Source organism: Cheilinus undulatus, linkage group 16, assembly GCF_018320785.1.
Source record: "Cheilinus undulatus linkage group 16, ASM1832078v1, whole genome shotgun sequence".
NCBI lineage: Eukaryota > Metazoa > Chordata > Actinopteri > Labriformes > Labridae > Cheilinus > Cheilinus undulatus.
Window position 1 is genome coordinate 1,220,018 of NC_054880.1, and position 14,309 is coordinate 1,234,326.

General features: G+C 41.2%; 1 protein-coding gene across 1 annotated transcript in view; it reads right to left on the bottom strand.

The window, feature by feature from the left end:
• Window positions 1-4,523: 4,523 nt before the first annotated feature.
• Window positions 4,524-14,309, bottom strand: part of LOC121523437 — a 14,158-nt gene continuing 4,372 nt past the window's right edge. The window contains exons 5-12 of the mRNA XM_041808340.1: window positions 13,071-13,180; window positions 12,937-12,981; window positions 12,694-12,829; window positions 11,585-11,694; window positions 10,626-10,696; window positions 8,249-8,343; window positions 6,961-7,106; window positions 4,524-4,822 (exon numbers count right to left, since the gene is read on the bottom strand). Coding sequence (XP_041664274.1) covers window positions 4,524-4,822; window positions 6,961-7,106; window positions 8,249-8,343; window positions 10,626-10,696; window positions 11,585-11,694; window positions 12,694-12,829; window positions 12,937-12,981; window positions 13,071-13,180 — 1,012 coding nt within the window. The remainder of the gene's footprint in view (window positions 4,823-6,960; window positions 7,107-8,248; window positions 8,344-10,625; window positions 10,697-11,584; window positions 11,695-12,693; window positions 12,830-12,936; window positions 12,982-13,070; window positions 13,181-14,309) is intronic.

Genomic DNA, 14,309 nt, shown 5'->3' on the forward strand with positions numbered 1-14,309 from the left:
TGAAAACTCCATGTTCAGAAACACTAGAGGGAGCCAGAGTTCATATAATCCATAACAAGGCTTTACAGATGACCATATAATCTGCTTCCATTTCATTGGTTCACATTAAAGGAGAAGTCTCCATCAGATTTTTTTGCTGAGTAATATTCACTTTCATAAAAAAAATAACAGTCATAGTGCAATCTATAAATGTAACATCAGATTTTTCCAAACAAATCTACAAAGAAACGACATAAAACAACATGCTGGATCAGAAGCAGCTTTATCTGTCAAGTACGCTTACACACCAAGGGATTTGACTCTGGTTTGCTTTGCTCTCAATGCACAGGAATTCAATATTAAATATAAAAAAAATAAACTGACAAAAGTACATAAAAAAATATCCTGTGAGATGATGTGTGGAAAGTTTAGGATTTTATCTCATTACAGAATTTTGCGTATAGTTTTGTTTGATTTGACTTCCTCAGAAGGATTCTCAAAAGTGCATCCTAATAACTAAAAGTATTGAGTGATAGTTTGAAGCCTGGCTTCAGCTCGTGAAGCTGTTTTCTTAACCTCAGAGTCAATTCTTGAGTCTGAGTATGTGGGGAGCACCCATAAAAAATCTTCTCTGCCAATGCCAAGCCCCTTACTCTGCTGTTGCTATTGACTGCCCAGACCATGTGGAACAGACTGCATACAGCCAATCTCCAGTCTCAGGCAGTGGCCAGGAGGTCTGTCATGACTGCACTGGTGTCGGCAACATGTGCACTGGAACCTGAGCATGTGGAGGAATGTTCTGCCATCCATCCAATCATCCATCCATCCATCCATCCGTCTGTCCATCCATCCATCCATCCATACAACCATCCATCTGTCCATCCATCCATCCATCCATCTGTCCATCCATCCATCCATCCGTCATCCATCCATCCATCCATCAATCCATCCATCCATCCATCCATCCATCTATCCATCCATCCATCCATCCATCTGTCCATCCATCCATCCATCCATACAACCATCCATCTGTCCATCCATCCATCCATCCATCTGTCCATCCATCCATCCATCCGTCATCCATCCATCCATCCATCCATCCATCAATCCATCCATCCATCCATCCATCCATCCATCCATCTATCCATCCATCCGTCATCCATCCATCCATCCATCCATCCATCCATCCATCCATCCATCTATCCATCCATCCATCCATAGAACCATCCATCATCCATCCATCCATCATCCATCATCCATCCATCCATCCATCCATCCATCCATCCATCATCCATCCATCCGTCCATCCATCCATCCATCCATCCATCCATCCATCCGTCCATCCATCCATCCATCCACCCGTCCATCCATCTATCCATACTTACATCCATCCATCCATCCATCATCCATCCATCCATCCGTCCATCCATCCATCCATCCATCCATCCATCCATCCATCCATCCATCCATTTATCCATCCGTCCGTCCATCCATCCATCCATCCATCCATCCATTTATCCATCCGTCTGTCCATCCATCTACCCATACTTACATCGATCCATGCTTCAGGAACTTTCATTAACAGTCTCAACATCATCGTAGATGGCCTCTTCCAGGGAGATTTCCTACTGCTATTTCTCAGGGGTGCCCCCTGTTGGCCTGGGTTCACATGCAGTTGACACTCCTTAACTACTTTCAGAACTCAACCAGGACTCAAGGAAGGTGGTAAATCCTCCAAGTTTAATATTGAGGTTTAGGATTATAGGCTTAATTTCCCTGGTGGGTAAATCAGCTAGAAAAATGATGATAATAAAAGTAGTAATTTTACCTATGAAAATAATTTTCATGGGCCTTAAACTCATTTTTTTAGTGTATGATTGAGAAACTAGCAGCACCAAGACAACATTCCTTTCCCCCTCTCTCCATCTTATTTTCCACTCAGCCTCTTCCTTTTCCAAATCCTAATGAAAGCAGTCCACTGTGAACGAGGTTCACTTTTAATTCCTCATAATACAGCAGCATCATGGAGTCATGGCAGAATGGTAATCTTTTCTTAACAAAGACTTAATAAAAAGCTGAAGAGTCCTACAGAGAGGAGTGTTGATTATAATGGAAACATGGCTGTGTGAGCACTCTGGTCATGCCTGATTATCACATAGATTGTGAGGTTTAATGGTTTGGACATCACACAAGTTACAGCTTTACTACAGTCGTACTGTGTACACCTGGTCTAAGCTAGCTTTATCAGATGCTGTGTGATGACTGCCAATCCAACTATCTGTTCCTCTGCTTTCACGGTCAGCAGGCCGGGCACGTGCACACAGACAATAACAGGCTCAAGCACCGGCCTTTTTGCCCTCATAGATAAAGCACCCGCTTTTGAAATGAATTATTTATCTTTAGCACACAGTCTTGTCAGACCAATAGATATATTTGGTTAAATAAGAATATCAGGTCAGAAAATATGTGATAAAAGCAGGCACAATGCTCATCTCTTATTCCTCTTTTCTGCTACAGCTGCAAACACATGCATGAGTGTGCACATGCATGCACTCTGTGTGAGCAATGATGAGTTACTCTGAGGCAGCTGTAAGCCTCCAGCATGCAGATGAAGTGTGAACATTTGACTTTATACTGTTAGGCATTAATAGAATCATGCTCTGATAGTAAGCTGGCCACCTGAGGGCCTGAAGATCATAAGAATCCCACAGTGACCTCCGGTCTTGTCCCCTGCACACAGAGACTCCTCCTCTCACATTCTTCACAGGTTTTTCTCACAGATTGGTAAACCTGTTAAGCTTGATTTATGTTTCTACGTTGCGTCTATGGTGAAGGTATGGTTGGGGGTTTGGCTGTGCGTGTGTGAGTGTGTGGTGTCAGAGGGGTCACATCCAAATCCTTGGTAATCTTCCAGTCACAGTGGCAGTCCTTGTAGTGCTTTGAGGAGGAGTTGTAAAGGTGGTCTATATCCTGACCTCCTTAATTATTCTCTCTTTGACTTGATCCATTGTTGAAACTCTCAAATTGAGCGGACCAATCACAGCCCTTGCGGTCTGCATCACTGCCACGCATAGTTAGGATTTTTTGGAGGTGTGCATCAGGCTACGGCGTAGGGGTCTGCGTCGACGCAGAGGGCTATGTGTAGAAACATAAATCAGGCTTTAGTCTTCTGAGAGACCCTGCTTCCAAAATGTTCCTTTTATACCCAGTTTTGGCAGATAGAAGCTATACAGCAGCCTTGCATTGCGAACACAGATATTAAAAACATAAAGCACCAATCTTACTGAGGATAACAAGAAATGAAAAATAACAAACAGGAGACACTTGGCTGCTTTTCTGGTCACAGCACAGAAAACTGAACTCAGCTGCAGGTGCATGGATTTTTATTAAACACGCCCACAACCAATGTCAGATGGCCTGTCAATCAATCAAACATTCAATTAAATTTACATTAAGGTAGCCAATAATGGATGAAATAATAACATACAACAATTGAGGGCACATCCGTCACACACCCAGTCATGTTTCCGACATGTTGCCAGTTAATCTTCTGAGACCGATGTTATCGTATGTGTCAAGAATGGACACAGGTTAGAAAAACTTTTGAACCTTAAATCCAAACAACTTAATTTTTCCCCTCTTGTATCCTGTTGTGCCATTTCAATGATGTTATCCATGCCATCGCAGCCCTTATGGAGGCTTCTCCAGTGAGCCTGGAACTTGAGTGACTTTTCTGGGTTTTTAGAAGATTAAATCCAGATTATATCCATTTTTTTAAATAAAGTTTCACTCCTTTCTGCTGCTAGATTAGCATGCTAACCCACCATATTGTGTCCCTACAATGGGTATGCTGCCAATGGCAAGCTTTTTCCATCATTGCATCAAGCTTTGACACACTGTGCATGTCTTTACATGCAGGGAAATGGCCTGAATCCCTCATAATGGAGAGAAAGAGAGCCTGTGATGTGGCCCCCTGTGTCTCTGCAGACAGGAACTGATTGGAATAATGGCTCAAAACAGCCAATATAAGATAAACACAAGGAATTTTTGTAAATATGTGAATATTTTGTAGTCTTTTTGTCGATGAATGATTATTTTATAATTTCTTGGTATTCAAGATATGGGAGAACAGGTTTGTGCAAAAAAGTCTCACTCAATATTGTTTACTGTGTGTCAGAAACAATCTTTGAGTTCTAATTTCCATTTATATTTTCGTTTGTCTCAATAGTCACATTACTTTTTAAAAATTCCAGTGACATTACTGCAGCACACAAAGTCTTTTTTCCTGCAAAAGGAGGATTAAGATAATAACTGTGAACCACAGGGTTGATGTTTTACAGACTTTTGGGATAAAATGTCCAGGTGAGACAAAATAGTTTAAACCTAGCAATAAGGCTCAGGGGGTTAACTTAATTAGTCACAAATTGCACCTCCTGCTGTTTTTCATTCGTACCACTTATATTCCAGCCTTTTTTTGCCCTGTCCCTACTTTTTTTGAAAAGTGTTGCTGCCAATACATTCAAAATGAGCTAATATTTTGGGTCTTAGGTCCTCCTGGCCTTACTATAGTCCTGTGAGGCCTGGATTGTGACATTTTCTCTCCAGCTCGTCTTTGGGTATTGTTGGTAAGACCATGTGTCTAATGCTGACGTGCCCAGGAAACCTGGAACGCTGATCCAGCTCTCCACATACTGGGTGCCCAGGGCACGGTGGGCTGGTTTAGACACCAGGGGCGACTGTGTGCCATGAGGAGGGCGCAGCTGGAAGGGTAATTGGAGAGATGGGGCATGGGCCTGGATGGCCATCAGGAGGCCAGAGCGGTACAGGAACCAGCATACCTGACCTGAGAAAAAGAGAGATATGAAGGAGTTTGACTGATATTTAAGGAGAATTGACTGAAATACAATATCTATGGTGTCTAATCCTAAAGAAACCAAAGGGCCCAGTAGGTGGGCTAATAGATTATGTGTGTCTAAAGCTTGGCACTCACATCAAGATAACCGGGACATTTTTTGGCCTGAATCCCCCTTTAATTATGACCAAAGTCAGCAAATCTGATTATCTAATTATTCCTGAAATTATCCAGACATGTTTTTCTGTTCAAAGTGGAGGAGAAAACCAGGCACTCCAAACAACAAAATGTGCAAATGAGGAAGGAAATACTAAAAAGCCTTTATTGTAATGGCCAAATCATTAAAAAGCCAACATGTTTCGACCAAACTTTCTGTTGTTTGAAGTTGGTTGAGAACCGTCCCGCTCCAAGCTGCTCAGAAAACAAGTAGAACCACTCCAACTTGATAATGTAAGAATAAAATATTTATGCCCAGAAATCCTTCTTTGTATGGGAGGAGGACGGGACTGCCAGATTGAGTGACAGAGTAGCCAATCAGAAAGCAAGCTGACCAAAGGAGGAAGCACAACAAATTCAGCCATGGCAACAACGCTTAAAGTTTAAAGCTTAAATGAAATTACTTTGTTACTGTGCTGATGCAGACAGCCTGAAAGCTCTGACTTGTAAACAACTGAAATGAAAATAAAGCTGTGGTGCGGCCAAGACGTACAACACACTGAAACAGGCTCAGGATCTGCTGTATGTCCCCGCACTGGGCAGCAGCAGAAGCTGAGATGCAACCACAATAGTGAGAGTCATTGACAGAAGTTAGGGCCTAAAAACCAGCTGTCAGACTACAGTGTGAGCAGCATTTGTTCACTTTTATGCCGCCTTTTAATCTGGAAGCTGCTAAGAAATCAGAATATCTGCCATGCTCTGGTGTCTGCGGGAAGAGGACTCAGAAATAAAGTAAATTTAAAGTATCCGATGAGCTGGCCTGTAAAAACAGAGGAGAATCAGGAAGAGAACAGTTCAGAGACAAAATTCAAACATAAAACTCAAATATCGCCGTTAAAGGCCTGCTGAGGGACTGTGCTGACTCATCCGGTTTTGCTTTGATTAAAGTTTGTGTGTGCATCAGTGTGGGTGAGTGTCGGCCTCGCCTTATCTTACACCTGTGTAAATGCATGAGCTCTGTGAAGCGACGCAGACGCCCGAGGGCCAGGCATTTTAATGAAGGAGATGAAACTGTGAGAGGACCTGAGCAGGTTTCTGATCAGAACCAGGGAGGGGTGGAGAGAGACAGAGGAGGTCGGGGAGTTCGATTGTCCCTCACAATTCCCATGATGCACTGCTTTGAGGGGTAGTTTTTCCACCAGTTGGGGATATTTACGGCCGTTCTTTTATTTGTGCTCAGTCTGGTGTATTTCAGTGTGATTCTTTATAGTAACTACAGAAACCTCTGTGTTTTTGTCACATTCTTCCCTGCATTCTAGCGCCTCCTTTAGGACGTAGGCCAACTGGCAGGCCAGCAGTTTTTACGTTATTTACAAAATGGCTGTTCATAAGTTCACTCCTGATCAAAATTTTAAGACCAGTTGAAAAATTGCAAGAATTACATTTTGCACTGTTGGATCTTAAGAAGGTTCTAAGTAGAGCTTCAAGATGCAAAAAGAAGAAATGGGAGAGAGACAAAAAAAATTGAGGAGGCAATTTATTGAAAATAACAATTAAACTGAAACAGGCTGTTCATCAGCTGATCACAAATTTAAGACCACAGCTCAGAAAACCCCCTCACAACAGAAATTAAAGTTTCATAAAAGGACTCAGTAATGAGTAGCTCCACCTTTCTTGTTGATCACTTAAAGAATTAGTGTCTGCATGCTTGATGCGAGTGTTTCTAGAGGGCTAATGGGAACGTTTCTCCAAGTGGTGAAGATGGCTTCATGAAGGGCATCCACTGTCTGGAACTGATGTCCGTTTTTGTAAACTTCCCTTAACCCCCCATCCCCAAATGTTCTCAGCTGGATTTAGATCAGGGGAACTCGCAAGACGGTCCGAAAGATTGAGGTTATTCTCCTGGAAGAAGTCCTTTGTCAGGTGGGCATTGTGAACTGCAGCGTTGTCCTGTTGAAAAACCCAGTCATTACCACACAGACGAGGGCCGTCAGTCATGAGGGACGCCCGCTGCAACATCTCCACATAGCCAGCCGCTGTTTGACACTCCTGCGCGACCTGAAGCTCCATTGTGTCATTGAAGGATAAAGCACCCCAGATCATGATGGCGCCCCCTCCACTGTGCCCATAGAAAACATCTCAGTTGGATCTTCTTGTCATGCCAGTAACGTTGGAAGCCATCAGGACCATCAAGGTTACATTTTTTTCTCATCAGAGAAAAAAACTTTCTTCTGCCTTTCAATGTCCCATGTTTGGTGCTCCCTTGCAAAGTCCAAATGGGCCATTTAGTGGTGTTGAAGGAGACCAGGCCTTTGAAGATGTTTTTTGTTGTACAAGCCCTTCCCTCACACATGCCGTCTGATGGTTATTGGGTGGCAGTCAGCACCAGTAACAGCCTTAATCTGGGTCGAGGATCGTCCCGTGTCTTGATGGACAGCCAATCGGATCTTCTGGCTTGGCACCAGTGAATTTTTCTTGGGCCACTTGACTTTTTTGTTCCATAAGCCTCAGGATCTTTGAGAAATTCAAAATGACCATCTTACTGCATCCAACCTCAGCAGCGATGGTGCGTTGCGAGAGGCCTTGCTTATGCAGCTCAACAATCCGACCACGTTCAAAGACAGAACGCTTTTTTGCCTATGCCATCAGGAGGTCATGACAGTGTGAATACCTGATAGAAAATGACATTGAATCCACATTTTTGCGCAGATTTTGGCTTTTAAAGGCTGTGGTTAAACTTGTGATCAGCTGATGAACAGCCTAGTTCAGTTAAACTGTTGTTTTCAATAAATTCCTCACCCAAATTATTTTTGTCTCACTCCCATTTCTTCTTTTTGCATTTTGAAGCTTTACTTAGAACCTTTTTAAGATCCAACAGTGCAAAATGTAATTCTTGCAATTTTTCAACTGGTCTTTAAATTTTGATCAGGTGTTTATATCACATTATACAACAGCAGAAAGCTCTGATTCTCAGGATTCTGATCATGTTAACCATTCCAGGAAAAAACCACAGCAGACACAACTGATGCATTTGTCAGGCTACAAACACTCACCATTAGAAGCTCTCTGGTTCTCTCCTGATCATAATATTCCAACAAAAATAGTCCTGCTGCATTAGAAAGAGTCCCCATAATCTAAATCTAGTCAAATATTTAGTCCAAAAATAAGATCGCATTCATAAAGATCCAAGGATTGGTTTGGTATCTTTTTTTTTTTTTTTTTATAGTGTAAATTTCTATTCTGAAGGATGTGATGTCTCACCATTGTGGTCTGCAAGGGTGTGCACCTGAGCCGTCTACAGCCAGACTGTTTTGGGCCTGATTGCAGGCTGTGTAGGTGGGTTTAATCTCAAGCTCCTGCAGTCACATGTGGACTTGTCCACATGCTTCATCCAAGTCTGATATGCCTGTGTTCATTCTGATGAAATGAACCGGTCTTTATGGATCCAGGCCCAGATCGGCCTTTAACTGCGAGGGAGTTTATGAAAAATGGTCCTTCCTCCTTCTTTTGATGTATTGCCTGAGTAAACCTTTACCATATGAGTAGTTAGCCTATAGTTCTCTCTGAAGTGGCGTGACTCTGGTCATATTTAGACTCAAATCAATCATAAAACAATGGATGATACGTGGTGGAGCCTCCTAATTGACATGTAAAATGCCTTGTTTTGTTTATAATATTCTGAATAAAGGTAATTCCTCCTTGATGATGTCTCAGTATGACCAGTGAACTCAGAAATGATGAATCTCAGCGGCCTTATTTTAGATATAAGGCTAATGAGGTTTCATAGATTTTAATTCTCACGCTGAAGTGAGCAGAGATCAGACGGTGTCGAGGATCAGAGGAGGGTTTGCGTCTTTGATAAAGTCTGTTTCATCACTTTGCTCCTACGCCCTGAAGCTCCTCTTCATTTATTGATGAGGCGACTGATCAATACATCTCGGGGAGACAAATGATGACAGCGCTGCGTGGAAGTATTTACTGATTCATAATGGACACGCTCAACAGGGGCTGCAGTCCCACAGCTCCTGATTAATTGATCAAAAATCTCTAATCAATGGGGTGTGATCCCTCCAGTAGAACTCTGCTGGAACGAGGAGAAGAAAACACTCAGGTTATGGCAGATTTACATTATCGACACTTAGCCAACAGCAACTTCATCAATAACACAGAGAGAGAGGAACGAGGTGAGCTTCAGGGCTCGTCCAGATACAAATCACACAAGTTGGTTAACATGGACCTAGAGAATGTTTCAGTCAATCTCAATCAGTCGATCTTTATTGCAAAACAGAACAAATATGACTATAAATAGGGCAGATCAAGGCCATGTGGGTGAGGCTGGTTTAAGAGCACCCTGCCCCCATAACCCTCTGTGACTCCACTGTGGACTCTTTCTGCCTCCTAGGGACCCTCATGACCCAGGACCTCAGCTGAACATCAGCATTGAGAAAACCCAAAAGAGGATGTATTTCATGCAACTGGTAAAGAAATTTAACCTGACAAAGATGGATGTTGCACTTCTACAATGACCTCATCGGGTCCATCCTCACTTTACTGAATACGGTCTGGTATGCTGCAGCTGGTTTCTGTCCGTCACCGTGGCTGCAGCCTACCAGTCACCAGCTAGCTGAAGCTAACTTATCAACGGCCCTGCAGAGAGAGTAATTGGCTGCAATCTACTATCTCTCCATGACCTGTAAACTGCCAGGACTCTGAGGTGACCTTGAACACCTCCAGGACTCTGAGATGACCTGAACACCTCCAGGACTCTGAGATGACCTGAACACCTCCAGGACTCTGAGATGACCTGTACACCCCTAGGCAGCAAGGCAGGTAAAATTGCAGCTGACCCGTCTGAACCGGGATACGCACTTTCTGAGGCCCTGACCTCTGGCAGCAGGCTGAGGTCCAAGGACCAAAACCTCCAGCCAAAAGAACAGTTTCTTTCCCTCTGCTGTCAGCCTCATGAACGCCTCAGTCCTTGTAGACTTTATAGGCATATTTATGCACGCTGGACTTTATTTTTTCTGTTTACAACTAGACACTGTTTTTTTTAAATCACCTCAGAAATTTAAACTATTATCTAGTATATCTGCACATCTGTATAGTTTCTCCTTTTGCACCTTAGTACATACTTTTGTGATGTTTAGATCTTATTTTATATTATTACTTGTATTTCTGTATAATATTTTATTTAATTTCTAGCCTCTTAATATTTGTTTTGCTTCTTCTTTTTATTCTTCTGTGGTATCTGTTTCTCAATAAACACCAAGTCAAATTTATTGTATGTGAAAATTTAATTAACATTTTTGTTTGTGATCCTTTCATTAGGGACAAGTTTACTGAAAAAATAATCATCTTAAAAGGCTTTTAGTCTGAGAAGATACACTGCATTTCTACATGAGCTAGTTAGTCAGTTAGACCCTGTTCACATGAAAACCTTCGTTTTTAAATAGTTTCATGTGCAGACGGCAACATTTGGAAAAAAGCTGCATACACACGAGACTCCAGGAAACAACAAAAACGTTGCAGTATGCATGCCGGGCCAGTAGTTGGCAGTGTGTTTTTGCATTGAACCGAAACACATACATTCATGTAGACCTTTCCTACTCGCTCATGGCAATAGAAGGTACACGCTTACATCACTTATAGTGTGACCAGACTGCTCTGTCGGGATGAGTGGCAAAACAGTCTGAAACACCGCTGGCTGCTCTATAGACAGATAAAAACAGGGGAGAACAGACTAAAATCAGCTTAAATTATAATTATTTGGACTCAGTAAAGATCCATACCATGTCTTAAAGACACAGTGGACTGTGGACATCCATGTTCATAAAATGAGTTCCTGACATTTACATGGATCTGATTTCAAGCGCAAGAAGCAGAGCCTGAAGGCTCACAGCAGCCCTGTTCATCAGTAATGGATGTGAAACTGAATTAATGCCAGGCGTCTCTTTGTTTTTTGGTGATTCATTGACTTCATTTTACTCTGTAAAGATTCCTCTTTTGTCAAATCGGTTGACAATACTTCAGGGATGTTACAGATTTGATTTTAAACCCCAGTAAACTTTTATTTCATTCTTAACAACAGCAGAGATCAGAGGAGATCAACAAACTGAAAATTAAGCTCAGAAGCTTTGGCAAAGTCAGGACGAGTTTATTCAGAAAGTAAAGCCAATAGATGTGTTTGGAACCTGGGTTTTTACTCATCTGAAACGTTTGGGCTGTGAAAGTTAGTTTTAAATTTCCTCAGCCTATTTCAGTTGCTCTGTGCTCACTTTTTTATTTTTATTTTTTACATAGAAAACTGGAAAGTTTCCCTCAGGGATATTTTGCTGAAATGTGTTTTCATCAGTCTTAAACATGAAAAGAAAATCTGAATCCTTGTTTGATGAAAGCCTCTGCAGATGTCAGATGTTTCCTCAGACGAACATTGAGTTTCCATCCTCAGATTTTCCTGCAGAATACAACAAACAGAAGAAAATGAAAACTTTGACACAGATTTCTAATTATCTAAGATGTTTACTCTTTTTAATGCTCTCTGTGCTCTGCTTTGTAATAACTTTACAGTTCAGAGACATAACGGGGATTTGCAGGTACCAGGATCTACGCAAGTGTACGAGTACTTCAAGTACTTCCGGGTCCCGGGGCAGGGATTGGAGAAGACGAGGTTTGAGGCTCGAACCGAGCAAACGTGTTTACCATCACATCTGAAAATGAAAGCAAAAAACATTACAGAAATAATAATAATAATAATAATAATAATGATAATAATAATGATAATAATAATAATAATAATAATAATAATGATAATAATAATAATGATAATAATAATGATAATAATAATAATGATAATAATAATAATAATAATAATAATAATAATAATACATTACCAAATTTGTCTGCTTTCTTTTTTCTTTTTTTTTTTTTTTTGTCTTTTTTGCATTTTTCATATCTGTCAAGCTTATTGATATAAGATAACCAAAATGCAGTTTTAAAATGATTATTTCATTCATTAAGGTAAAAAATGACACCCAAACCTACCTGGTCCTATGTGAAAAAGTTACCCACCCTTGTCAAACCACAAATTAACTCTGATTAACCACATATTTTTTCTTACAGTTGAGTTCATTTTAACTAGGCGGACCCAGACCTGATCTCTCCCAGACCTGCTGAATCCAGAAATCCCTCAAATAGAACCTGTCTGACAAAGTGAGGTAGGCTGAAGACATCATGGTGTCATCTAAAGAAATTCAAGCACAGATGGGAAACAAATTTGTTGCCATCCATCAGTCTGGAAAGGGTTACAAAGTCTCTCTAAGGCATTGGGCCTTCAGTGAACCACAGAGAGAGCCATTATCCACAAATGAGGAAAACTTGGGACAGTGGTGAACCTTCCCATGAGTGGCTAGTCTGCCACATTTACTCCAAGAGCTCAACAACGACTCATCCAAGAGATCACAAAAGAACCCAGAATAACGTTTAAGACCTGCAGGCCTCACTGACTCAGTTTTCCTTTAACAAACGAAATCATCATTTAAAAACTGCATTTTGTGTTTACTCAGATTATCTTTGTTTGATGATATGAAACATTAAAGTTAAGGACAACATCTCTACCAGCTCAGCAGAAGTTTTACGACCAGGTGTAAAATGGTTTTAAACATCTGTCATTAGTATTACATGTTAACATGACACATGGCAGCTCTCACCTGTCGGCCATCACCTGCAGAGTGTTGGACAGTCTACAGGTGGTGCTGGGCGGCTGTCTGCGAGGGGCGCGGTACCTGCACACCCTCTTACTGGTTCTGCCATAGTTAGCCATCAACACTTTAATCACCTTAGTCCCTGAGAGTGGATGGCAACAAACAAACAGCAGAACACGTGACAACAAAATTACAATTCGATCAATTATCCAAGAAAATGAGATTCATTAAGAATCGATAAAAACCAACCACAGTGAAGTGTCGTCCTCCTTTTCTGACAGACGTAATGGATTCCTGAATAAACAAACTAATATTTTAGTTCTGTACTACATTATTTTCCTTCTAGATCAAACGTGCACAAAGAAACACAAACAGGCACGTACTTCCAGCCTCACAGGTGTATGTGGTCTCCATCCAAGCACACCTGGTCAAGCACGGTTTGGCTGCATGACACGAATCCATCCGGACTCTACACCTGTGATGACCGTTACATCTGACAGAGAGAGGCAAAAACAATAAAAGCTCTAAATCTAAATTTATGATAGAATTAAAAGAAATAAAAGGATAGCAGACAGTGGAAATGAAACAGAACTTTTAAAAGTCATGATGATGAAAACCATGTTTCTATCTGACAGTGATTATCATTCCTAAATGTTAACTAGAAAGTGGCTTCTTAGAAGTACTTAGAAGGTGATTGGACAGCACACAGCAGAGCGTGATATGAATAAAACTTAACGCTGTGGCTCTTTGCTCTGGTCTAAGTCTGATTAAACCGCTGCTTTTCTACAGTTACATCCGAGCTAATCACTACCTGCTTGCAGTACACTCCCTGTACTGATCACAAACTCAGAGCAAAGCTCAGCAGAAAAGTCAAAACCTCTTTTCCATCACAAGCTTCCACTGTGGCTCTTAAAGGTGCAGTGTGTAATATTTAGCCTAGTAGCATTTAGTAAAACAAACAAACTTGGTTAAATGAAACATGATGTCTATAGGTAGGTCTATCCTAATTAGTGTTTATCTACCTGAAAAAAAAAGTGTTTTTTTTTATTAACTCAGAATAAGCAATCTATTCATACATGGGGAGGGTCCCCTCCACGGACGCTGCCATCTTGAATTTTTGCATTTTGCATGTTTCTAAGGCGCCACAGAAGCGAACAGTGGAATTTAAAAAAAAAAAAAAAAAAAGTGTAACTGTTATTTGGTCGCTGCTGTGGGGCCATAGAAACATCCAAAATGCAAAAATTCAAGATGGCGGTGTCCGTGGAGGGGACACACTCAAGAATAAGATTAAAACAAGAAAAAAATTGAGTTGAAGGAGAAAGATCAGACTCCTTTAATAAAATTTTGGTTTTTGTTTTTGTGACAAAAATGAGAGAGGAAAAACAAACAAACAAACAAACAAACAAACAAACAAAAAACCCAGCTATATGTATATCTCCATAGGTCCCCAGTTTGGCTGGGCTCCAGAAAGCTCTCCCCTTTATCCACACGGCCCTGTAAGCAGCCATGTAGACGTCCATACTATCATTGAATATTTAGATTAGGGCTGTCATGATGTCAGATATTCACTTCACGATTATCGTGGGCAAAAATGTCACAATAATGATATTATCACGATATCA